We start from the raw sequence: 27,280 nt of genomic DNA, 5'->3' as shown, positions 1-27,280 counted from the left end.
CACCAACTCCAACACAACTAGAACCCTAACTCTCTTGTTACAAAGGCAAGGATAAATCCCTTCATTCAGATCTGGGGGTCAGGAAGAACCCTACACCTAGATTAAACAATTTGGGGAGCGATGTAGAGAAACCTATCTTTAACCCCAGCACCAAGGAGAATACAGCAGCATGATGTGGGGACAACAAATAATAGGAACAAACCTACTGAAAAATATTGATGATCATGGATGAGCATCCAACAGCAAAAAAAAACCTAATCATGAACACAGGAGCACTTGATGTTTTGAAGTAAAAATCTTGAAAAGGGGATTTTATTCATTTACCTAATGAAGTTCAAGGTCTCAATATCAACGTGTTTTTCAGTGAACCTCTACTGACAGTTTATCATGGAAATGAGAGATTCAAGAGACTGCTGATGCTCAACAAATGGCTTAAAAAGCATGTCCTGCAAAATCAGTGAACTTTATCGACAACAGCAACATTTCTGGGAACGCAGACGGATTTTTTAATAATAAATCTGGAGTACATCTCTTCACTTCCAACACCAGTAGCCTCTGCCACATACAGGAGATGAAAAGAAAGTCCAAAACAACTCATAAGACGGTGTCCTGAAGGACAGCTGCAACCTGCTGAGATAAGGATGAACCATTGAAGACAGAGGACCGACCCAAACCTCCTTCCCCCCAGACCCCACCCACTGACATCATAGTCTTAATCTAACAGTGAATTTTACTGATGGGCCTGTCGTTGCCTTAAACATCTTCCACAAGGTTCAGGAGTGTGTTCATTGTTAGATGAAAAAGCCAGAATTGCAGTCTCTGCTCTAATTCATCCCAAAGGTGTTCAAGAAGGTTGAGGTGCAGGCCAGTCAAGTTTCTCCACACCAAACTTTATACACTTGCAGCCATGGAAGTAATTGCAATACTGGAATTCATTGTTTTGGTGTTGTGACCCAATACGTTTGGCAAGAGTGTATATATGTTGTTAATGAACAGTTCGAACTTCGTCTCAAGTCTGACCAAAGAGTATCATTCAATTCCAGGAAAAGTCCCAGTGGAGCAGCGAAGTCCACACATTATTTTGGTTATGGAAGAACTGAAACCAGTTAATTGGCAGCAACATGTCGATTTTTGCTGCAGTTCTCCACAGTTAGCTACTGATTGTTTTTTAAAAATAGCCTTTACTAATATGCTCACTAAACATGATATCAACATAAATCTGAGTCATCATTCAGCCTTGTTTGTTGCAGTTCCAGGTGTATTAATTTTTTTAAATGATTGTTCTGTAGATACAATTACTATATTTTGCTATAACCTGGCACCATGCATTTCCTGTTTTTAGGTCAATATATTGTTTTGCACTGTCCCTGTACAAATAACAATCACCATCATCAATCATCATGTGCAACTCTAGGGATGCTGAAATGTTATTGTAGCCATTTCTTGACAAACAGATTAACACACACATTTGACTGACTTAAATGGCATGCTCACTTGTATTTCCCATTTTAAAGAGTGGCTAAGAGGAATGAGCTTTTATGTTGCACCAAAAACAAAACAGGAACTTGGATTACTTATTTAGTTCCAGAATAACAGTTTATTACTATGCAACTTCTTCCCCCAACTAAATAAATTGTCTCAAATTAAAGGCTGGTTTCTCAAAATTTTCCAGTATGACTTTACGCTGCTCCAATGAAGGATGAATATAATTTTTATACAACTACTAACTGTGCCATCTGTTGAGGGTGATATATAGAAATGTTGCACAGTAATAATCACCAAGATTTAAATACTATGTACTCAATACCATATTATTTTTATTCTCGTGATAGTATTAATAGCCAATATTCTAAGATGAAAGAGAGAATTAAATAAAATAAAAAACATTTAATACTTAAATGTTTTCATTGAAATAAGAAGACTACATGTTCAAGTCATTTTGAAAAAAATAATAAGAAATCATAGAGCTGAGAGGTGGCTACAGCTGACAAATTTCACTCCCACCATGCTTTATCATTGTCCTTAGTGATAAGTTGCAGCTACCAATACAGTCTAATGGTTGCAGGAGAAATAATATTCCTTAATAAATGCAGCTTGTGAGAGATGAAAAAACAGAAGAACAAGGTTAAAATTTTCACACATTTTTCTAATATGAGATAGAGAGCTTTAGTTAAAAAATCAGTATGTTCCCACCCAAAGAGAGTTAATTAAACATATGGTAATTTCAACAGTGAAATAAGGGTTAAAACAAAAATCACACACAGCACAAAAACTCCAAAAACAGCCTTAATGCAGAGTTTGTCTCTGTGTCTCTGCTGGCGAGAAATAACAGCAGAAAAAAAAACTTCAGTCAACCCATTAGAATTAGGATGAGCAGTTTAAATCATTTGATTTTTGCTTTCTGCATCTTACAGGAGTGTGGTGACTGAGTATTTAAATAATATTACAAAGAAAAGAAATTCAAAGCTATGTACGAGAAAAACATTAGGGAATGACAGACATACCGTCAAATCTTTTATGTCTGGACACAAACGTGCTTCTCAACGTGTGACTTGTTTCATCAAGCAGATTCTCGAAGTCCAGCTTACTTTGCTGACCAAATTTGTCCTCCATTTCTGGGGTACAACAAGTGTTTTCATGAGTGCAAACACGCAGATCTTCTCCTGCAAACAGAAAACAAAAGACACCTTTTTTATATTCAAACCAACTGCTGATAGAATAGCTAAACGTAAGATTAATAAATAAATAAAAAATAACACTTGACAGAGTTCAATTGATAAAACATTTTCAGGTTAACATTAATGTTTTGAGACATTTACTTTTCAGTATGTGTGTATTGTGGTAGTTAAGATTAAAAAGGAGTAGGTACTACTCATTTTTCTTGTGATTTGCAGTATTTAATCTTAAGTAAATTTATTCAAAATAAATCTTTTAGCAGTTTAAAATGAAAACAGTTAAATATCAGAAATAAAAAATCTAATTCAGACCTTCCATAATGAGAAAAGCCGGGCTCTTCTATTTATGGCCCATCAAATGCCTTTACAGCATGAGAGAATTTAATTAAATCTTCTTTAATTCAATGAACATAATTAACAAAGCACCCTCAATATTTAGGGTGAGACACTTGATGTAAATCACAAATGAAAATCTTTGAGGCAGTTTTTCTTGTCTTAGGGAGAAAGTCTGTGTTTGTGATGTCACCATAAAATACAAGCAATTTTATAATTATTTGTTGCAGCAGAACATGATCTGTATGTTTTTTTGAAACAGGAATTTTATTGTTATCTTGAAGTTTTAAAAAAGGATGATCAGTCATGGTGTGAAAGCTAAAGGAGCACCACCTATAACTCCTATATTGGTGTGACATTGTTTTCTTTCAAAGTACTGAAAGACGCATCTTATGTGGGTCTAGATGTGAAGAAATTAGTAAAAGCAGTGAATTGTGTGTTTTATTTAGAAAAACCTTTGCCAGCTCTGGAAATTTTAGATGTTCCAGACAGGTACAAGGTAATCAAAATGAAAATCAAAAGATAATCACACATAAAGAATCTGTAACAAATCTGAGTATAATGCTTTTATTTGGAAAAATGTTTTTTAAGACTAGTGTTGTACTTCATCTGTTTGGTTAGCTACATTGACAACGTGCACCAATGTGAGCTTAAGCTAATAAGAGAGACTGACACAAAATATAGAGTTGTTTTGCAATGTTGGACTTCTGGACGGAGTCTTACTGCAGTAAATGACAACACAATCAAGTTGGTGGTGCTCAAGATGCTAGGGGTAAAAGACAGTGTTGGGGACAATAACATTACAATCCATTTTTCTAATATGATGCAGCCTCACTGTTAAGTATTTATTTATTGAAGTCAAAAGTAATGTAGCTCTGTTTGTAGAGAACAGAATGTTTTGTTCTCCTGTTCTTAAGGATTGCAGTTTGGGATATCGGACTAACGATGCAGTGAAATACAAAAACATGCACAATTCTTTTATTAACAAATGCTTTTCTAAAAAATATTTTTTTTCAAAAGGAGAATATAAAATAAAGCATCGGGCAGCCCTCGCAGCTCAGTGCCGCTCGGCCTGTGTCGCGACTGTGGAAACCTGGCATCGTCACCTTCACATCACTGACGAGTCCGCCGCTCATGTCTGCACGTCACCACTAGGCAGCGCTGTGAGCAAGCTTTCATAAAACCTTCATTCATGTTGAATTCTGCTCCAGCAAGAAGCATTGAAAATGTGGGCGTAATCCGACCTTCATGATGGAAGCTGCGTTCACTTGGTTGTTAGTGGGCGGGGTGACACTGATGTCATCATATGACTGTGCCAACGTGTTCAGCATTTGTCTACGATGATGCATACCAAATCTGAAGTGGATCTGAACATGTATGAGGGAGAAAAAGTGAAGTTTCGGACCATCTTCTTTTTAGTCATAGACTGTGTACAAAAACCTTTGTTTTTGTGTAATAAACTAATATTTGCGCAATGAAAATAGTGAATAGAAAATATGATATGAAAATAAATTCTGATGGTTGTCATCAACGTTAAACCACTGAGCAGATTAAATGTTCTTTTTAAATATTCTCTCATATTGCATGTAACTGTGGTTGTACTCAAACTAATACAACTAAAATTTTATGACCCTTATAATTTCCTTTTCTCCAGCAGCCAGGAATATAATACAGATGATAATGCAAACTCATGCTGTAACAGAATTCATTTTACAACTGTGGTCGGCCACACTTGATGACTTTAGAAATGGCATGTGTTGTCTGGTGCTTTGTGACCACAGTGTACGGCAAAACAAGATTAGCCGATGAAAGTACTATTTTCCGCTACATCTCATGATCATCATTGTGGAGATACTTCTAGGTTAATCATATCAAAAATCACAAGGCAGCATACGGTAGAGATTATTTCACTGCTGAAATGTCTAGCTAACTGAATATTATGACACAAGTTGAGCACAAATGTAAGACAGACTTTCATGATTGAGGGCACACTATTTTTATCAATAATTTCCTTTCCTAAAAAAAGTCTGGAAGTATAAATGCAACTTCCTCAGTTTGAAAAAGTCCTGATATGACTTACTCTATCAACATATTTAACTTTCGTGTTGTTTTTGTTTCTTTCAGAGAATTAAACTGAATTAAACTGAAACTGTATGTATATATATATATATATATATATATATATATATACACAGAAATCCTATTAATATTGAAAATATGAAACATTAATAAAGAAGTCTTTCATAGGTTTTTTAAAGTAATTTTGAAATTTACTTTTTTCTAACTGCTATCGACCGTTACAAAATCATGCCCCAATGTCTCTAGACTTCTTCCTCCACACTGGAGAAATCAACAAACACCTCTTCGAGTGGGAGACCTTGTTATCATAACTTTTGTCTTAGATGGTCATTGTATTTTGTGCTAATTCCTAAGTTCGGTGATGTTCGGACATGTTCCTCTCTTCCACTGGCTCAATTTAGACCGGCTCCAATCCACTCAGCCCGCTTTACAAGCGTTTCCATTACCATTATTTCCATACTGGTACCTACTTTTTGGGTCCCTGCTCCTGAGCAGGTACGGCCGGGGCTGAGTAGTGACAACATGTGAAGTGAACAGACTGCTGTTCGCTGATTGGCCCTGGGACCAGAAGAAATGAGAACGTTTTCAAAGATGTAGTGCAGGGAAAAGTTAATAAAACTCAAGAGCAACTACAACAATATTGTGGACCACAATGGCCAGAGCAGGTCAAATCAAAATATAATTTCACAATTTACAAATCATAAACCATGCCTGAAGGCTGAAAGAAAACACATAGGAGACAAACATAAGAGATGGCCTAGACACAAACATCTTCCGCAAAACACACAAAACAATACCACCATGAAACAGCGTGTTTGGTTCTGAATTTTATTAACGTCATTAAGTGAACCGCTAACTTTCCTGTGGCCAAAAGTCCACGGTTTTGTGCTTTAAAGTACTTGTCATCATTACTGCCATGGCTGATACAAAAGCCCAAAATTTTAACTTTTTCAGGCAAACTTTGGAGTTTTACCAGCCCTGACAGTGACGTCTCTTCTCTCCTGCCACACCCCTCACATCAGAACCCCTGAGCCTTATTTTAGTTCTGGCTGGGCTGTGGTCTAGACAATTATAACAGTGGATAATTTTATACAAGAAAAAAACAAATCCACGTCATTCTTGCAGAGACAATACAAACATTATTAGTATTTTGTTTTTATTTTCAAATTGTTTTTTTTTATCGTTTCACGCAGATTACTTTAATGAGGCAATATCACACAGAAACGTCAATACTGGCACAGCACACCAGCTGACGGCTGGAGGCGGGGCTTCAGCGGGACAATGGAAACAAAACCGGTACCGAGCCGAGTAGAGAGAGACCGAGTGGAGTGGAGCCGTGCTGCCTAAATAGCCAGTGGAAAGGGCCAGTGGTCACTCTTTACCAAGGTTCGGCTGCCTTGTACTCACTATTTCACATATACTCTATTTCGATTTCAGTCATGTAAAATGGTAAATGGACTGAACTTATATAGTGCCTTTCCAGTCATACTGACCACTCAAAGCGCTTTACCACATTCACCCAGACGCACTCACTAACATGCACACATTCATACACCGATTGGTAGGCCATTTGAGGTTAAGTGCCTTGCCCAGGGCACATCAACATGTGGCAGGAGAAGGCTGGAATCAAACCCTCAACCTTTGGATTGCAAGACATGTCTACTCTTCTCACTGAGCTACAGTCACCATGTCAAGTAAATATAAAGTAAGCTACCAGCCTGAACAAAACTGAAACTGAAAAGCATAAGTTGTAAAATGATGAAATATGCAATTTACTCATTCAACGAGGGGGGTGAAATTTGTGAAACAATGTATGCCCTTGTAAAAAAAAACATTTAAAAGAGTTAAGAAGCTTGCCTATGGTGGCAATTATAAAAGAGACTAAAAATAAAAACAAAGTTTTTTCTTAGGGACTAATAGTTGATTCACATGATCAGGGAGAAATAAACTGAACGGAACTAATAAGGTTCTAAAAACCTTTTTAATGTGTAAACTCTTGACAGACTTACTGCAGTTCTATTGTCAAACAATAAAAAACACCATTGACAAAATTATACTGCAGCACAGAAGCATGCGAATAAATCATATTTTACCGTTACAATCATTAAAAACCCAATGTGTCCACCTTCATTGGAAAACAGCTTTTTAATCATGGCAGCTCTGCATATATACTCACGTTGTACATACGTTGCTGAATCTGTATGACTCAATAAATGTTATCAATAAACTGAATGAGCAAGTGAATAGGCCCACAATATCTAATTATTTTTTAGCTTATATTCAGGCAAGTATTAAGATTTTTAAGGTTTATTTTATCTCTGGTAAAATCTACTAAAAAAGAAGGTATATTAAAGATTCCAAGATGAGGAAAAGACTCCATATTTTACAACTTCACCCTAATGTAGCTGTAGGGTCCAAATGTACGGGTGTCAGATCCTCAGAGGTTAGGCCAATGCAAAGCAACATGTAACCAAAAACACTTAATACAACTCATAAGGTACAGAATCAAGATCAGAAAAGAAACTCCTGCATCAAGATTAAATGTAACTGACACTGGATAAGGCTCACATAGGGTTCAGTAGAGGTTCACTGCTGACTCATGAGAGGTTAAAGAAGGAAATCAGTACCGACAGCTGTTCTTAAAGATGACCTAGTTGGACTATTTCAGCTGAAAAGGGGACAGCAAATCATCTTAAATGCAAGCCTTGGTTTTCTGAGAATTAGTTTTTAAAGCATATGAAGAAGAGTGAAGCTTTCTATAACCTTTAGGCAGTTTCTTCTTTGTTAAGCAGCTCTGCTTAATAATTGTGAATACTCAAACAGCATGAATGACAGAAAAACACTGAAGCCATGTTTTCTTTGTGAAATGTAAATTTGTTTTAGTTCTAATAAGATTTAAATTGACTCAGAGTATTGTGTTTATTCTATGAAATTATTCCTGGGAAATGTCATTTGTACTAAATGGCTGTTGTACAGGGAATATATGATGTAAAAGTAGACTTACGGTTACTGTTTTATCAATTTAACATGAGTGATCATATTTTCACACAAAGCAACCAATTTAGTTTTTGCCTAAGGTTTTCAAGGCTTTCATAAGTTTGGATCAAACACAGAGAGGGATATTTGACCATTCTTCTTTGCAAAATCTCTCTACATCTTCCAAAGCTAGGTCTTCTCTTATGTTCTCTTCTAACCTTAAAGTAGCATCACAATGCTCCTCCCCGACCTGTTGCTATGCACTGTCACTCAACTAAGAAGCAGAGGGACAATAAGATATATTATTCTACACAATAAGCTTCTGATTTGTTTATTCTACATTTTTGCATTATGATCAAGTTAATAAACAAATGATGTTCTGTTGAAAAGCAGTTTGATCACGTTATTAAGTTTTGCTGGCACCAAGATGTTTGTACTCAAAATTATCATACTGTGAGTCCGGTCCATGTGTAACATCCAGCCTGTGCAACAGGCCGAAAAAGCAAGTGAAAATGTTTCTGAACATATACAATATTGCTTTAACTTTTACACTTATTGTTATAACTTTTAACAGTTGATGCTAAAAAGGATCAAGGAGAGATCTTACCTGCACGCCCTTTCTGTTGAGTGGAGTCTTTTCATGGGCATGTCAGGAAGAGTTAGAAAAAATCTGCCTCGACACAACAACCCTACAGTGTTCTCCAGCACTCTCAACAGAGCAAAACATTACTTAAAAATAAGCCTGTTCTACGTCAGCATATGGGAAGAAGCTTTCAAGGGACTTCAGCAGTCAGCAAAGTGCCCTGACCTTCCAGACAAGGTTAAAAAAGCAGTATAGCCTCAAAGATAATCTGTCTACTGAAGCACAGTACACACACAGGTAACAGGCTGTATGGTACATAGAGCAAACTGAATAAATGTACTTGCATTTATATCATCTACCGTTATAAGTACATTTTCTTTATCCAAAAAGTAAAGGTATGCTAGTATGTTTCCAAGTTCCAATTTTCAGCCGCATAAAACGGTTTAAGTTATACAGTTAATTGGCTCCAGCACTGCAAAAGCCTAAAGCAGCTTTTACAAAGGATTCAAGTAATGCACTCAGTTTCCAATGTCTTCATATCTACTTGTGGTACTACAGAATAGAACAGCTTTTACTGAGTTAAAAGCAGCAACAAGTTGAGAATGCCATCTTTGCCATTTTTATTAAAGTTAATATAAATTCAAAATAAAAAAATAAGTAAAAATTTTGCCATAACTATGTTTCCACACTCCGATGCATAATATATTTGATTCTTCTCACCCCACAAATGTACCGTGATTTGTTTACAGAGTTCACTATGAGCAAGTTGTCAAATTGCATAACATACATTAGTACCCATGACAATAAGGACCTTATTAAGTCTAAAGTGGGCAAGGGGGAGATAACTAAATAGGTGGATCCCTCAGACAAGAATCAAGTGTCTAAACCAAACGCAAACTCAATCTCTTTGCTGCTGACTGTTTCTTCCTACTCCTACCCAGTGAAACCAATACCAGACCTTTCATCTTCAAATTGATAGATTCATCCTTCAATCATGTCTGCAACTGGAGAGACTAACTCCAGCCAGAGCATTTGTTGCCAATTTCCAGTCAACCATTCTGTAAATTTCTGACCTGCTGATATAAATTTTCTCAGATTCTGATTCCTCATTCAATAAATTTGAATATTATTAAAAAGTTAGTTTGTATCAGTAATTCAATTCACGAAGTGAAGCACATTATAGAAATTACACACAGACTGATGTTTTCAAGCCTTTATTTCTGTTAATTATGATTTTCTGCTTACAGTTAATGAAAACACGACATTTAAGATTAAAATATTACATCAGACAAATAAAAAATATTTTTAATACAGAAATGTGGGTTTAATGAAAAATAGATTTGATACTTGCTTAACTGTTATTTTCAAAAGGGACTTTTAATCTGACAAAAGAGCCTCATTGGAATGCATATTCTAATTGATTAAATATGTCTATAAGCAGGACTAAAATATATTTTTTGCTTTCGGGATAAACTGAAAATGAAACTGTCTTAGAAATAAAATGTTCATTGTATAATATTGTAAGGATTTTCGCAAAAACAAGGTACAAAGATACAAAGCTGTCTCACTCTCCATCTCTAAAAATCTACATATACTGTGAAAACCCCCCAAAAAAGAATTACCACTCTAGCAAGACATTTTTATTTTACTTTTATTACACTACAAAATATCATAGCAAGATAGAAATGGATTTTCTTTTCTACCACATTGTCTCTAAATAAATGGCGTCGCTGTCCAACTTAATATTTGAGAGGAAAATGCTCTGCTTTGCTGTTACGTGTTAGATGGTTAAATCCTTCCTTCACTTCCTGTAATTATATACATATAACATGTCTTGATATGATGAAGAATTAACGGTTAATTTCACTGGAACAAAAGGGCCAGGCCAGTTCCTGAAAAACAACCTAACACAACACTTCTCTCCTTACACAAAACTTTACACTTGACACATTGCAGTCAGGCAAGTGTTATTTCCTGGGAAACTGACAAACCCAGACCTGTCCATTGGATCATCAGACAGACAGGCATTATTCGTCTCTCAGGAGAACACATTTCCATTGCTCTGGAGTCGGTGTACTTTATACAATGCATCCAACACTTTGCACTTGGTGATATTCCATCAAGCTTTTCTATACACTGCACTTGAGCTAATCTGAAGGTCAAATTAAGTTTAGTGATCTGTAACCATCGACTCTAAAGAGAAGTTGCTAGATGCTCTTCAGCATCTGCTGGCCATGCTCTGTAATTTACGAGTCCTACTACTTCATAGTTGTATGTCTGTCACTCCTAATCGTTTCCACTTTGTTATAATAACACTAATAATTGACAGTGGAATATTTAGTACTGAGGAAATTTGAGAACTGAATTTATTCCACAGGTGGCATCCTATCTCGAAACCACGTCGGAATTTACTGAGCTCCTGACAGTGACCCATTCTTTCTCAAATGTTTGTAAACACAGCGTGCATGGCTATGTGCTGGATTTTATACACCTGTGAAATTGAATGGAACTCCAAAATTCAATGGTTTAGATGGTAAGTGATTTCTTTTGCCAATACAATGAATATCCCTGCTGTTAATATTGCCACCCAGGATAGAGGCATCCGTAAATATTTATAGAAAACAATTTAAACTAAAGGGACGGTTTGGATTTTTGTAAGGTACTTACTTGGGTGGTAACAACCAAACTACTTCAACTTATACAAAGAAATAAAAACACATCGTTCCATAATATATATAAAATAAGGCGGGAGGATATAGAAAATTAGTACTTAATACATAAAGAAAAAAAAAAGAGAAACAAGTGAGCACAATTAGAACCATAATCCAGAAGTGAAAAGAACATATTTTCACTAAACAAATCAGCCAAAACCAGGTGCTCTTTACAAAATCAGAAAAGTCACCCAAGATTCAAGGATCACTCACAGGGACCTTCAGAAAGACCTGGAATTAGCAGGTACAGTTTTATCCATGAAAACATTAAGTAGTCCACTCAACCACCATAGCCTCCACTGCAGTTGAAAAAGCATGTTGCAGCTTGTTTAATGTATGCTGCAGAACATTCTGACAAGTCACTGAAACCCTGGGAGAGTGCAGTCCAGACAGATTATACCATTTAGAGAACCAGTATTTAAGGCAATCTAATTTAACAACATATGCAGTTAACTCAAAGATCCACTAAAAGAAACATCAGCGCAGAAATCAGAACAAATCAGTTTTTAACAGCAGAGCATTTAACTTATGGACCAAATTTCACCCTTCGTAGAAGACAGCAATTACAAACTTCATTCTCATTTTGTTATAGTATCATCAGCCAAGCTGTAGCTTTCATAAAACCCAAGTGTTTTTAATGGAGACGAGCTGAAATCTCTCTCTTCCAGCATGACTTCCTGTTAAAAGACTCATTTGTTTACCATTTCTTACTTATCATCACTCCTTGATCTTAAACTTTTTTTCCTTTACAAACAAATCGTTCATCTATTAATTCAACATGTCTGACACATAAAATCTGGGAACTCTTGCTGGTCTGTTAACATTTTTAACTGTGTTTTATACTTTCTCACAATTGTGTTTCATAGACACATTGATTTAAACAATGTTTAATCTCTGATTAAAATATTTCCAATGAGAGTTGCTTCAAATTGCTAAAACTACAATAAGCCAGGGGAGTAGGGGAGTCATTCTTGGCTAGCTGTTATCCTTCCATCCATCTGAGGTTTTTTTTAATGTTCTACAAACTCACTGCAATAGGTCACCTTTCTCATAAAAGGTAGGAGGACTGGTACTAATAGCTTTACTGAACTTCACTTAAAAAAAAAAATTATCTTGTTTAGGCTTTTATCGTTTATTTTATTTTTTTTAAGATGACTTAAATGCCTAGAAATGTTTAAATAATAACTTCCTGTTTCCCTGGTGTTGTAACACAATGTGACAAAAAGGCCTGTTTCTCTTAGCCACTATTCAAAATGGGAAAGACAAGATAACAAGTGAGAAAATAGCTGCATGGAATTAGCTACAAATTGCTTCAAATTGCCCATATTTACAGTGAGAGCATAATTTTTAAAAAACACTATGTAAAACTACTATGGAACTGTTATAAACTAGGCTGGACAATGTCCAAAGTTTATTTTTCCACTACACACAGAGAAGAGGATGGAAAAAAAAATATTCACAGCATACCTATACAGAATAACACCAACATTTTCTGTGTCATATGTTATATCAGAGATACCAATAAATATTGAGGATGCTATACGTACACTTGACCTTTCTTTAAAAAGAAAATAATACCAGAACTCACTGAGGTTGAACAGGGGAAGCCTGGTATAACTATTTCTCTGGCATAGATTGTTTTTGCTGAGTTAGAGATCAGTAGTGGGATGTCCATAAATCTGCCAAACATTATTAGTCAGAAACAGTTCAACTTGCCTAATTTTAGAATATTTTATCCTTCTGCCCTTACACCCTTCTGTGTCTTACGTAAAAAAATATTTCTTTCAACTATCCTGCAAACAGCTACAGAAAATATTTTGACTTTATAATTTTATTATAAGAGTAGATGATGTTTTTATCCTACCAATGATGAAGTTATACATGGCTTCAAACTTTAATATAGGTTTCTTTAATTCACGTCTCTTCCTTAAAGGAGGAAAAAATGTACAAAATATTACAATCCAAGGTGGCTGGAAGGGGTTTTTGAACACTATCATCAAAACAAAATGTTTTCCCAGAAAAAATGTCTATATTTCTTAGCAAAGCCAAGTATAGTAGCTGAGGGGGAGTTCCAACTAATGGTCTCATCTCAAAGCTGGCCTTTGGCAAGACATTCAATATCAAAAGGACAGTAAAGCTAAAACAAAAGACGCAACATTCATTGTCTATTTGTCCATGGCTAACAGAGCAGAGCAATGCTTCCCTTTGCACTGTTCATTGTATTTAACATTCATAAGGAGAAGCAGATCCTACTTTTATTAACATATTAATACCAAAACAGCAGTAGATTTAATGCATACTAATGTTGCACCAGTTATTCTACAACACAGCAAAGCTATATGAAAAATGTATTTATTTTACTTTTAATGAAACAGGGGTATTCATGCTCTCATGCATTCATTAAAATCCATACAAGCTGTCATAAATAGCTGTAATTACATTATGTCACTTTTATATCTCAGAGTGCAACTGATATCAGCCAGCTTATTACCAATGCTAAGGAAACCATACAAATAAGTTTTAATACACTTTTTCCTACTAAAAATGGCTTTCTTTCAGTAATGCTTTGAAATGGATCTCGTTGTCTTGTTAAGTGTTTCAAGTTACATAAAATAATTTAAGTGGATTGAATTACCTGGAATTTACCAGATATTCAAAAATGCATAAGGGCCAGCTTCCCCGTGACCCTGAATAAGCAGGTATGGATGGATGGATCCACATATTTATATATATTTATGTGTATTGAGGTAAGTTACAAACAGAGCAAATTGGTTGGCACAACCATAGACCAAAGCTGTTTATGTAATGCAGATTGTACACAAAATAATTCCACCAGCTTAAAGCTTGAGAAGAAAAAGGGCGATAGTGACCTGTTCTGGTGCAAGGTTGGCTAAAGATGAGTCATAGAAGGTAGGATGATCTTCTCATGTAGTGAGGTCTTCCTAAAATATTTGCAAATAATTTATCTAATCAGTAGTCAACATTGTGTTTAAAGTCAAACCACTTTTTTAAATACAGAATCGCTATGACCAAGGAACATTTTAAAAGATGCGTACCACCCAGAGGTTATTAAACAGAAAAAGATCTGTGTTTTGTGCAAATTAGGCGCACTATGAGATGTAGTGTTTGTCTGATAGTACCAGGATGTGGGCGTGCTAGAGGGTTCAAGAGTTGGGGTCACATGAGTACACAGTGAGAACTCTGTGATAGAACCTACAGAAGGATTGTTTTTTTCCATTTATAAAGTCAAATTGAAGGAATATAGTTTTACATGTTTCTTTTTCACCACATAAGTACACGTTAGTACAGTGTATTTGTATAGACCACTAACTTATATTATAATTTGGGACATTATTAACTTTAACATTTTCAACTGTTTGTTATCTCTGAAAGAATCCGTTTTCTCTATGTCTTGGATCACTTTTGTTTGTGCTGTGCTTGTGACAGGAGAGAGAAAAACCGTGACAATAATGCAAAAACAGAAGCAAACTACCCCCATCTGCTGAACGTCAGAGCCATGTTTACTTCTGCATGTATTTATTGCAATCTGCTTTGTGAATCCTGTGCAGAAAAAAATAATAATCAAATAGTACAGGGGTTAGACAATGAAACTGAAACACCTGTCATTTTAGTGTGGGAGGTTTCATGGCTAAATCGGACCAGCCTGGTAGCCAGTCTTCATTGATTGCACATTGCACCAGTAAGAGCAGAGTGTGAAGGTTCAATTAGCAGGGTAAGAGCACAGTTTTGCTCAAAATATTGAAATGCACACAACATTATGGGTGACATACCAGAGTTCAAAAGAGGACAAATTGTTGGTGCACGTCTTGCTGGCGCATCTGTGACCAAGACAGCAAGTCTTTGTGATGTATCAAGAGCCACAGTATTCAGGGTAATGTCAGCATACCACCAAGAAGGACGAACCACATCAAACAGGACTAACTGTGGACGCAAGAGGAAGCTGTCTGAAAGGGATGTTCGGGTGCTAACCCGGATTGTATCCAAAAAACATAAAACCACGGCTGCCCAAATCACGGCAGAATTAAATGTGCACCTCAACTCTCCTGTTTCCACCAGAACTGTCCGTCGGGAGCTCCACAGGGTCAATATACACGACCAGGCTGCTATAGCCAAACCTTTGGTCACTCATGCCAATGCCAAACGTCGGTTTCAATGGTGCAAAGAGCGCAAATCTTGGGCTGTGGACAATGTGAAACATGTATTGTTCTCTGATGAGTCCACCTTTACTGTTTTCCCCACATCCGGGAGAGTTACGGTGTGGAGAAGCCCCAAAGAAGCGTACCACCCAGACTGTTGCATGCCCAGAGTGAAGCATGGGTGTGGATCAGTGATGGTTTGGGCTGCCATATCATAGCATTCCCTTGGCCCAATACTTGTGCCAGATGGGCGCGTCACTGCCAAGGACTACCGAACCATTCTTGAGGACCATGTGCATCCAATGGTTCAAACATTGTATCCTGAAGGCGGTGCCGTGTATCAGGATGACAATGCACCAATACACACAGCAAGACTGGTGAAAGATTGGTTTGATGAACATGAAAGTGAAGTTGAACATCTCCCATGGCCTGCACAGTCACCAGATCTAAATATTATTGAGCCACTTTGGGGTGTTTTGGAGGAGCGAGTCAGGAAACGTTTTCCTCCACCAGTATCACGTAGTGACCTGGCCACTATCCTGCAAGAAGAATGGCTTAAAATCCCTTTGACCACTGTGCAGTACTTGTATATGTCATTCACAAGACGAATTGACGCTGTATTGGCCGCAAAATGAGGCCCTACACCATACTAATAAATTATTGTGATCTAAAACCTGGTGTTTCAGTTTCATTGTCCAACCCCTGTATATGCAAAATGATTCTTAAAAATGGAGGAGATTTCAATGCTTTGTGAATTCCCCACTTACATATTTTGGATTTCTCTTAATGTGACCGTTCACCCCTGTTTAGCAGTTGTTTTTTTATGTGGTACCTGTTAGTATTCACATTCAAGTGGAAATACTAATTTATTTATTTCATTCAAAAATCTTATGCATCTGTTCAACATGTGCTTCGCTATTCTCATCTTCCCAATGTATCTAGAATCAAAAGGTAGGATATATAGCAATCCTGCCGAAGTATGGTTTAATCAGGAAAGTTACAACCACACTGTTTTAACATTTAAAAGGAACCAAAACCAAAATTTGGTAATACCTGAATCAAAATTTATTTCTAAATTTGGTAATACCTGAATCAAAATTTATTTCTAGCTTCTAAGTGGTTGAATATATGTATTTATTGAACATTAAAAATAACAAGCGCTTTTATTCTGGATTTGGTTTCAGACTTGCAAATCAACAGAAGTCAAATGTTTCTGCCTGATATCCTGTCAATGTTGTTTGAAGTGGATTTATTTTGCATGTTTGTAGAGAATGTGCCTGTTCAATTTTCAGAGCACTTTCTGACATCCTTTTCAAAGCTACTCCATAAGCTATATCACACACGAGATCTCCCCACCTGGGTCTGTTTTAAAGTTTAAATTGCTATCCACTATGTGTGTAACATTACGTGTATTTCACAACATTGTGACAGGGGTGTGCTGTGTAAACAATCTAGGTTGATTCAAAGTGTCCTGTGCATAAACTAGCAAAGGTAGGCCACCTCTCTGAAGTATTCCTTTGAGTGCCTGGTCAAAGCGACCCACAGCATATGTGCTCTGCCATCTGCTCTGTCTCTTGGTCCCCCCTGACAAGCCTTTTATGAAGTCACAGTTGAAGCCACTCTCAGTCCTAACGAGATTAATGTTAGGTGTTTCTGTCCAGCTTTCCTCCTCTATTCAAGATCATTTTGCAAGGATATGAAGCTTGAATGTTGGTTGCTTTTGGTTAACTTGTAAGTTCCAAGTTTGATGGTTCAGCACCTGTTTCAAATGCTACAATCCAATAAATGACTTCTATCAGTTGATATGACACCAATTACATCTTTACAGGAAGCCTTTGGCTAAGGGAATGAGTGCAAGCAACCTTTCTGCTGAAAGGTTAATGTTGAAATTTCTGCTTTCTGCTGTCAATTTAACTAATCGATTACTTACAAAACTAAGTACTACTATGGCCTGAAATTAACCAAGTTCGGGACTGTGCTGAGTGTCCTTTTGAAGACAGTTTAAACCACACATTTAGACTGTTTAAATATGTGGTTTACAACCATTTTTTTTTTTTTCTCACTTTCCAAGTTTTTTAGGAAAAATTTTATTCCATTTAAACATTTCCTGTTTTGGGTCAGTTAGGAATTACCAAAAATAATTTCTATTTGCTAAATGCCATATTAAAAAGAGATAATTTTATTTTTACTTTTTACAAATTACTAAATTTGCATAGCTTGTTTTATTCTAGGTAGAAATGCCTTTTGAACTGTGTAACCTAGATAAAACATTTTGGTTGTCCTTCCAAAGAACTTAATGGAATAATGGAACTCCTCCTGACAGAACTGGTTTAACTGAGTAGGCCACCTTGCTCGTAAACAACTTTTCAGCCCACAAACTTTCTGTGGGACTGAAATCAGACCCACAGAAAGTTGATGACCACTCTTTGACTTTTGGTAACTAATTCTGTGATATGTTTCTGCTGAAACTATTAAAATATGTAAAAGAGAGCAACTTTTTTTTTTGAAAACTCAAAGTACAGTTTATGTGAGCAAAGACAACAGGAGAGAATAAAATAAATGCTAGCCAATGGCATAATCAATATGCTAATTTGTGAATGAAGTCATGACCAATATATATATATATATATATATATTGATTTTAAACAATTTTAAAGTCTTACAATTTTCTGCCCTACTGGTGTATATTAGGTGATATAAACAAATGAGTAAATACTTTTTTTTCCCCCTGTATCTTAAGAAATTAACTAACACTGATAAGTAAAACATGACTTGGAGTCCATAACAGGTTTAACAATAATAATACTAAGGTTTTGACCAACTACACTGAATCAGACTGGGTGACTGCTTTGGCTCTTTAAACTTCTTTAAACTACATTATTCAGTGGAGGAAAAGGTGGGCAATAATTTATTCTGAAAGAAGCCCATGTGCCATCTTGCCAGAGTAAACTTAAGAGTAGGAAATATGAGGAAGCCAACTGAGAGAAGATGCAAACCGAATAGACAGGTCAGGCAACAGGTCAGCCAAAAATAGATACTGTCTTATAGACAACTAAAAACAGAAAACAAAAAAAGAAATCACAAAACAAGTAAACCTGCAAAGATAGACAAAATCAAATGACATTTACTCCAGCTTCATTATTATTGCAATCTTAAACTTTTAGGTTAAACAATTGCCAGATATTTTTTCTCATAAATATGTGATTACAAAAACTGAAAATATTTCAGCAATTATTTGACTGACTACGGTTACTTAAACCTCAGAAACGCACTGAATACACAAATATAAACAAGGAAAAATATGCTGTTACAAGCACATCAATACCCCCCTTCTTTGGCTTAAGGGGTTAGGATCAATAGACAACCTGTGAGGGAGTGTTCAATCACATGAAGAGAATATTTAATGAATTTGGTTAAAAAGCAAGTGGGTGGATTCTGCATGAATAAATTAAAATGCAACATATTGTTTTCTGACATTATGATCATGTCATGTGGAAAGGATACATAGTAAGGGACTCATTATCTCTGAGCCTAAACTAACAAAGTTATGGCTCACAGACCATGGTATTAAAAACCACATCAAGTTTAGAGTTAAAGGTCACAGTCATCTAAAACTAAAGAAGAAACAGGCACATTTAAAACTACTGACACAAAGTGTATTGTAATTCTAAGGCATAGGCCAATAACTGAAAGCTAATGTCAACTGATTCTATATGCAGTTAGACATCCAAGGCATTCACAGCAGTAATTTGAATGTAGAAAGCATGCACTATGTCAGTTTCATCACCTTTTCTCTGCAGCTCACTGGTACTGTACATCCCCATTAACTGATGGATAATTAAGACTACAAGAACACCACATTTGAAATTACATAATATATCCTCTGAAATAAAAACACAAAAGAACGACTTTCAATGATGGGCCAGTTTTACAGATTAAAGAATGGCAAAGAATGGCTATACAATATGAATTTGTTGCATTGATGCAAATGTAATGAAGCATCCATTCAGCAGAAAGCAAGAATCAAGACTAATTGGTGTTTTACAGGAACAATTGACCTACATCTATTGATATAATAAAGAGTGTTAGTCATTACTTCACTGCAGCCTGTTTGCTGACTTTTATTATAGTTTTATATACCCATATCTTGTATCTTATTGTAATATCGTTTTGGGGAAGTACCTTTCCGACAACTCTACAATATATTTTGGTTCTTCAAAAACGCTTTGTTAAAATTGCAACTCGATCAGATTATCATTGTCCCTCAGCCCTTCATCTTCCTAAATATCAGACCAGCAGAGGTCAGTCTTCTGTCCGATGCAGGGGAGCTCTACTCAATTACATTTGGCCATGTAATTTTGAGCACAAACTTCACAAAATCGTCTTGGGTTACAAGAGGTTAAAACTGTATTTACTCAAACAGATGTGATTGTGACTTTTATTATTGTTACATATTACATTCAAATTCCCATTCATATATTAAATGTGGGTTGTTTTTTTTTTGCTTCAATTTTTATATGAATGTATCTCATAAATTTATGATCAACTGAACACGGATTGTATTGTTGGATTATATTATATTTTTTCATACTATCTAGGTGGAGGCTTCATATAAGCACACTGTGGGCTTTTTGCCCTTTTCCTGCAATTTTATAATTTGTTTTCTTGAGATTATTGATCTGTATTTAAATTGTGCCAGTAAAAAAAGAACTACATGGATGTAAAAAACTATTTAAAAGAAAACTATTTCTGCAGCATGTTGACTCTGCCTTACATTTACAATGGGGAGGAGTGAGAGAAATGCTTTCAGCAAGGAACAGAAAGGCTAAGTAAAGTTGCTCTGTGATATACTTCTAACTGTTATGAATCATGTTGGGTGTGTTGTCAAATGTTGGCAATCTTTTAAAAATACCAAGAAGAACATTGGTTGTTTTTGTAATGCTATCTATTTTAGTCTTTAATATTGGACACAAAATGACAACATCATAACCATTTGTCTTTGTTTTTAAGATAGTAAAATAGTTTTTTACAGCAACTACTCTCTCACACAGTATTGGGGCATTGCCTCTGCCCCTAACATAAATAATTAATAATTTATCACAGCAGGAAGGCTAGAAAAACTGTTCTCAAAGTTGTTCTTCCATCTACTTGTATTAGTTCTCTAACAGAGTGGCTAAAATGTCTATCAGCATGTCAGCATGGACTGGTAGGTAGACTGATGATGCGTTCCTATATTTAACTTTTGTTAGAATTTACAAACTTTTTTTCATAAAGTATCAAATATTTATTTACAGACATTTATAGGCAGAACACAAACAAACCTTCTCACAGAAAAAAGAAAGAAACAAAATGATTCAGTGTCAATTACCCAAAAAACCTGCCTGGCAAATGCCAGCTACCGTACATGTGACAAAAGAAACTGAAATAAATAAAACATACGTATTAAACAGAAACGTGGGTTTTGTTTCTTTTTGTATATATTTTTCATTATCCTTATTTTTATTAACTGTTCTTAATGCTTTCCTCAAATAAGAGGTACATTTAAAAAGATTAGAATATCTTTAAAGAAAATCTGAATTTTTTTTGTCACTTAATTTAGAAAGTGGAACTTATATATTACATAATTAAACATGGAGTGAAATATCTCAAGCATTTTTTTCCTTGTAATTTTATTGATTATGTCTTACAGATAATGAAACCCCGAAATTCTGTGTTTCAGAAAATTAGAATAATGTCGAAAAGGTATTGGAAACTCATGGTTTCACACCCTAATCAGTAAAGTAACTAAAAAAAAAAACCTGCAAAGGTTTCCTGAGCCTCCAAATGGTGTCTCACCCTGTGTCGGTAGGCGACACAATCATGGGGAGGACTGCTGACTTGACAGATGTTCAGAAGACCGTCGTCATTGACATCTTCCACAAGAAGGGTAAGCCGCAAAAGGTCATTGCTAAAAAAGATGATTGTTCACAGAGTTATGTATACAAACATATTCATAGACAGTTCAGTGGAAGGAAAACGTGTAGCAACATGAATAACCTCAGCCTTAAGAGGACTGTCAAGCAAAATCCATTTAAGACTTTGGAGGAGCTTCACACGGAGTTGACCAAGGTTGGAGTAAGTGCATCAAGCGCCACTTCTGATAGATGAATCCTACACATGGGCTACAAATGACGCATTCCTCGTGTCAAGCTACTCCTGAACCAGAGACAACGTCGGAAGCATCTCACTTCGGCTAGGAAGAAAAATGACTGGACTGTTGGTCAGTGGTCTACTGCCTGTTTTTCAGATGAAAGTAAAGTTTGTATATCATTTGAGAATCAAGGTCCCAGAGTCTGGAGAAAGAGTGGAGAGACACTAAATCCAAGATGCTTAAAGTCCAGTGGGATGTTTTCACAGCTAGTGAATATTTGGGGTGCCGTGTCATCTACTGTTGTCGGTCCACTGTGTTTTTTGAAGTCCACAGTCAACTCAGCCATCCGCCAGCAAGTTTTAGTGCACTTCATGCCTCCTTCTGCTATGGTCAGTAATATAAACAACCCCATCTGTGTGGCATTAGGCCTTATTCTCTCCTTTGTCCAGCAATGTGCTCCAGTACTTCCCCATCGTCTCTCGAGACCAGGAAATACAGGCACAACATCCTTTGAGTCAGCCTTGGGGATCGCTTCACAGGGCGTAGCTACAGTTTATCTTTTGCGACACAGGTGTTGGAGGCTGAAGGCTGTGCTTGGTCTGATGCAGCTATGAGTGAAAAGGAAAGATGTTTGGGCGATAATCTTACCAAATCAGAATGGAAAACACACCAAGTCTCTTTTTTTTTATCTCAATGCAAGGTAGAATGAAAGGACCGACAAACACAAATGTTGCTTTTCCAAATAACTGTGCAGGAGCAACTGATCAGGAGGTTCCTCAGACAGCATATTGTTGAAATCAGGAGCTCTACAAATACACTGACGTGTCTTTGGCTTGTCAGGCAAAAAAATCTCATTTCTCGGTGCTCCCTCTGTGCTTCACCTGTTCAAAAAAATTATTATTACGTGTACAAAACAAAATTGGTATAGATACATTTTTAATTTTGCTTTAACCATTGTGCCAACACAAATAATAGATCAAAACTCTGGTAGTGAAGTCTATGCCCATAGTAATATAGAATATCTGCATAGGGTGTATTAACAGTATCTATTCCCCACATTCACTAATATTAATGTCTCCAGAGGGTTTTCTTCACGGAATAGCCATGTTCCTTCTTCAAATTAGCACTTGCCTCAATCAAAATTAAATGAATGTATTCTTATCACATTTTGAAGCATGTCAGAATTCATAATGGAAATCTTGTTCATGTTTTATATAAGTGGGAGGAGAACATTTCAATGGGTAGATGTCCTTGGGTGAAGGAGGACATATTCAAGAGGAAAGGGACTCTCACTGATATGAGAAAGTCTATAATAAAAGCAGCAAAGTACAATGGTATGACAGTAGTTTTTTTTATCCTCTAGAGTTTCAGTGTGAAGGGAAAAAAAGGAAATGAATAAAGATTTTTGGAACAGCTACATGCTCCTAGCAAATGTACCATTATTTTATTTATTTTTTATATATATATACCATAAAATTCCACCTCAACATGCCATAGCCATAAGGATAAAAACATAGAAAAATCAGCATCAACACGGCGTTGACTAAACAATAGGGTGTTTTTATGCAGAAGCATTTGAGGTTTGGTAGTTCTAACATTGAAATATACAGGTCCTTCTCAAAATATTAGCATATTGTGATAAAGTTCATTATTTTCCATAATGTCATGATGAAAATTTAACATTCATATATTTTAGATTCATTGCACACAAACTGAAATATTTCAGGTCTTTTACTGTCTTAATACGGATGATTTTGGCATACAGCTCATGAAAACCTATCTCACAAAATTAGCATATCATTAAAAGGGTCTCTAAACGAGCTATGAACCTAATCATCTGAATCAACGAGTTAACTCTAAACACCTGCAAAAGATTCCTGAGGCCTTTAAAACTCCCAGCCTGGTTCATCACTCAAAACCCCAATCATGGGTAAGACTGCCGACCTGACTGCTGTCCAGAAGGCCACTATTGACACCCTCAAGCAAGAGGGTAAGACACAGAAAGACATTTCTGAACGAATAGGCTGTTCCCAGAGCGCTGTATCAAGGCACCTCAGTGGGAAGTCTGTGGGAAGGAAAAGGTGTGGCAGAAAACGCTGCACAACGAGAAGAGGTGACCGGACCCTGAGGAAGATTGTGGAGAAGGGCCGATTCCAGACCTTGGCGGACCTGTGGAAGCAGTGGACTGAGTCTGGAGTAGAAACATCCAGAGCCACCGTGCACAGGCGTGTGCAGGAAATGGGCTACAGGTGCCGCATTCTCCAGGTCAAGCCACTTTTGAACCAGAAACAGCGGCAGAAGCGCCTGACCTGGGCTACAGAGAAGCAGCATTGGACTGTTGCTTAGTGGTCCAAAGTACTTTTTTCGGATTAAAGCAAATTCTGCATGTCATTCGGAAATCAAGGTGCCAGAGTCTGGAGGAAGACTGGGGAGAAAGAAATGCCAAAATGCCAGACGTCCAGTGTCAAGTACCCACAGTCAGTGATGGTCTGGGGTGCCGTGTCAGCTGCTGGTGTTGGTCCACTGTGTTTTATCAAGGGCAGGGTCAATGTAGCTAGCTATCAGGAGATTTTGGAGCACTTCATGCTTTCATCTGCTGAAAAGCTTTATGGAGATGAAGATTTCATTTTTCAGCACGACCTGGCACCTGTTCACAGTGCCAAAACCACTGGTAAATGGTTTACTGACCATGGTATCACTGTGCTCAATTGGCCTGCCAACTCTCCTGACCTGAACCCCATAGAGAATCTGTGGGATATTGTGAAGAGAACGTTGAGAGACTCAAGACCCAACACTCTGGATGAGCTAAAGGCCGCTATCGAAGCATCCTGGGCCTCCATAAGACCTCAGCAGTGCCACAGGCTGATTGCCTCCATGCCACGCCGCATTGAAGCAGTCATTTCTGCCAAAGGATTCCCGACCAAGTATTGAGTGCATAACTGTACATGATTATTTGAAGGTTGACGTTTTTTGTATTAAAAACACTTTTCTTTTATTGGTCGGATGAAATATGCTAATTTTGTGAGATAGGAATTTTGGGTTTTCATGAGCTGTATGCCAAAATCATCCGTATTAAGACAATAAAAGACCTGACATATTTCAGTTAGTGTGCAATGAATCTAAAATATATGAATGTTAAATTTTCATCATGACATTATAGAAAATAATGAACTTTATCACAATATGCTAATATTTTGAGAAGGACCTGTACTGAGTGCACTGACAAGATATTGAAGAGGATTTGAAGACACTGCTTTTTCAGTCAACACACTGAGCCATGCAAAAGTGTTCATTACCTTTGGACTTTTTTTTTTATTTTGCCACATTTAAACCACAAAGAAAAATTATACATGGTTTCACACTTTTTACAAACAAAAACCTGAAAAATGTAGCATGCATTTTTGCATGCTACATATGAAGCAGTGACCCCACCCTGTGGGGTCACAGCTTCATAGAACCACCTTTCACGGCAATTACAGCTTTAAATCCTTTGAGAAATTCTTTATCAGCTTTGAACATCTAAAGAACATTTATTTAGCCCATTCAAGCACAGTCAGACTGCAAAGAGACCATCTCCGAACATCAATTTTGAATTCTTTAGGTCTTGGTTTGAAAAGGGTAATTCTAACACAGGAATATGATTTAGTTGTAGTTTGTCTGTATGTTTATGTTTTTTTTTTTGTTGTTTCTTTTGCTGGAAGGTGAAGCTTGGCACCAGTCCTCTTACCCAGCCTGTTAGTTTAGGTCGACTGCCATGTCTTGGTAGGTTTACAGTTAAATGGTAAATGGACTGAACTTATATAGCACCTTTCCAGTCAGAAGGACCACTCAAAGCGCTTTACAAAAAAGCCACATTCACCCAGAAACACTCACACATTCATACACCGATACGCAGATTGGTAGGCAATTTGAAGTTAAGTGCCTTGCCTACATCAACATGTGGCAGGAGGAAGCTGGAATCAAACCCACAACCCTCGAATTGCAAGGTTTGCATGGTCTTCATGATGCAGTTTCTTCAATAATGTTCTTGAGCAAAACCCCTGAGCCCTTCACAGAACAGCTAGACTTATACAGAGGTTAAAATAACAACAGGTAGACTAATTAATCACCCTTAGAAGGAAACTGGTTGAACTGGATTATATTTAGAGGTATCATTAGGGTTGAATATAAATGCAGACCACACTTTTTGGATTATAAATAAAAAAAGGTCTTCCATTTTATAACTATGTACTTCTTTGTCTTTGTTATTCACAAAGAAATGTCAATAAAATACTGTTAAGTTTGTGGTTCTGATGTGACAAAATGTGACAAAATGTGAAAAATCACTTTAAATATTTCCAAATCTAATATGTTTATATTTTGATATAAACCTTCTTCTGTAGCTGTCACTGAAGTTAATTTAAGAATGAAAAAATCTGCATAGACAATAGTCATAAGTAGTATCGGTTTAGTATGTTGTTTGTCTTACACAGTACTAAAAGGTCAAATTTAAACTTTAGGCAGATGATACATGGCTTTATCAGTTTTTTCTAGGTTCTGGCATTTTAAAAATGCTTATTAAAAAAGAAACCCAGTCAGTTTCTACCGCTTATTCCATAGTGGGTCACGGGGGAGCTGGTGCCTATCTCCAGCAGTCTATGGGCGAGAGGCAGGGTACACCCCGGACAGGTCGCCAGTCCATCGCAGGGCAACACACATACAACCATTCACACACCTAAGGGCAATTTAGAGTTACCAATTAACCTAACAGGCATGTCTTTGGACTGTGGGAGGAAGCCAGAGTACCCGGTGAGAACCCACGCAGGCATGGGGAGAACATGCAAACTCCATGCAGAAAGACCCCAGGCTGGGAATTGAACCCAGGACCTTCTTGCTGCAAGGCAACAGTGCTACCAACTGCGCCACCATGCAGCCCAAAAAAAAAAGAAACCCAAAAAGCCTAAATCAGGGAATCTAGCAGGTATAAAATATGCTAAACACTCAATTTCCCATTGACAGGAACATAAATATACAACTAACGTATACAGTGCATTTGACCTTGAGGGTAATAGTGATGAAATATTTATGTGCTATATATGCCCTTGCGAAAGGTGCTCCAATATAATTACTAACCTAATTTTTGTATAGAATTCCCCAATGCCATGTGCGCCACATTTTGGAGTGACAAGCAAAACAAATTAGGCATATGTAGCTTGATGAGTTGTATGTAATAAAAAGCCAAGTGGATGCTTGTGAAGGCTAACGTGGATATTTGATCTATGTAGGGAGCATGCTTAGAAGAACCTCCAGCACCCTCACCCCACAGGGATGAGAAGTGAGAAGGAGAGCCACTCTGCATCACGTCGGTTTGCTAAGTGGAACATGGCTCTTTTACAGGTAGCAGCTGCTGGCAGTTTAGAAGACCTACATTCATAATTACCTTCAACTCAGCATGAATGAGTTTATGAGACTTAAATATTAACTGTTAAAAGACTGCAAAGGTCCTCTGGGTGTAGCACTAAGATACAAAAAATGCTAAAAAAAAAAAAAAGAAAAATACCCTGAAACATCTTTAACATCAGTATGAAGGCAAACATCCAATTCATTGTGGTTTCATCTCACGTCTAGTCAGACATTCTCAAAAAGAAAGAACTGGC

At 36.8% G+C, this 27,280-nt stretch overlaps 1 protein-coding gene across 2 annotated transcripts in view; it reads right to left on the bottom strand.

Annotated features, from left to right (window-relative positions):
• Positions 1-27,280, bottom strand: part of LOC124871935 (glypican-6-like) — a 120,562-nt gene that overhangs the window by 78,837 nt on the left and 14,445 nt on the right. For both annotated transcript variants that reach the window (XM_047371568.1, XM_047371569.1), the window contains exon 2: positions 2,505-2,663. In XM_047371568.1, coding sequence (XP_047227524.1) covers positions 2,505-2,663 — 159 coding nt within the window. The remainder of the gene's footprint in view (positions 1-2,504; positions 2,664-27,280) is intronic.

The sequence above is a fragment of the Girardinichthys multiradiatus genome, chromosome 7, assembly GCF_021462225.1.
Source record: "Girardinichthys multiradiatus isolate DD_20200921_A chromosome 7, DD_fGirMul_XY1, whole genome shotgun sequence".
Classification (NCBI taxonomy): domain Eukaryota; kingdom Metazoa; phylum Chordata; class Actinopteri; order Cyprinodontiformes; family Goodeidae; genus Girardinichthys; species Girardinichthys multiradiatus.
This window is presented reverse-complemented; position numbering and strand designations above follow the sequence as displayed.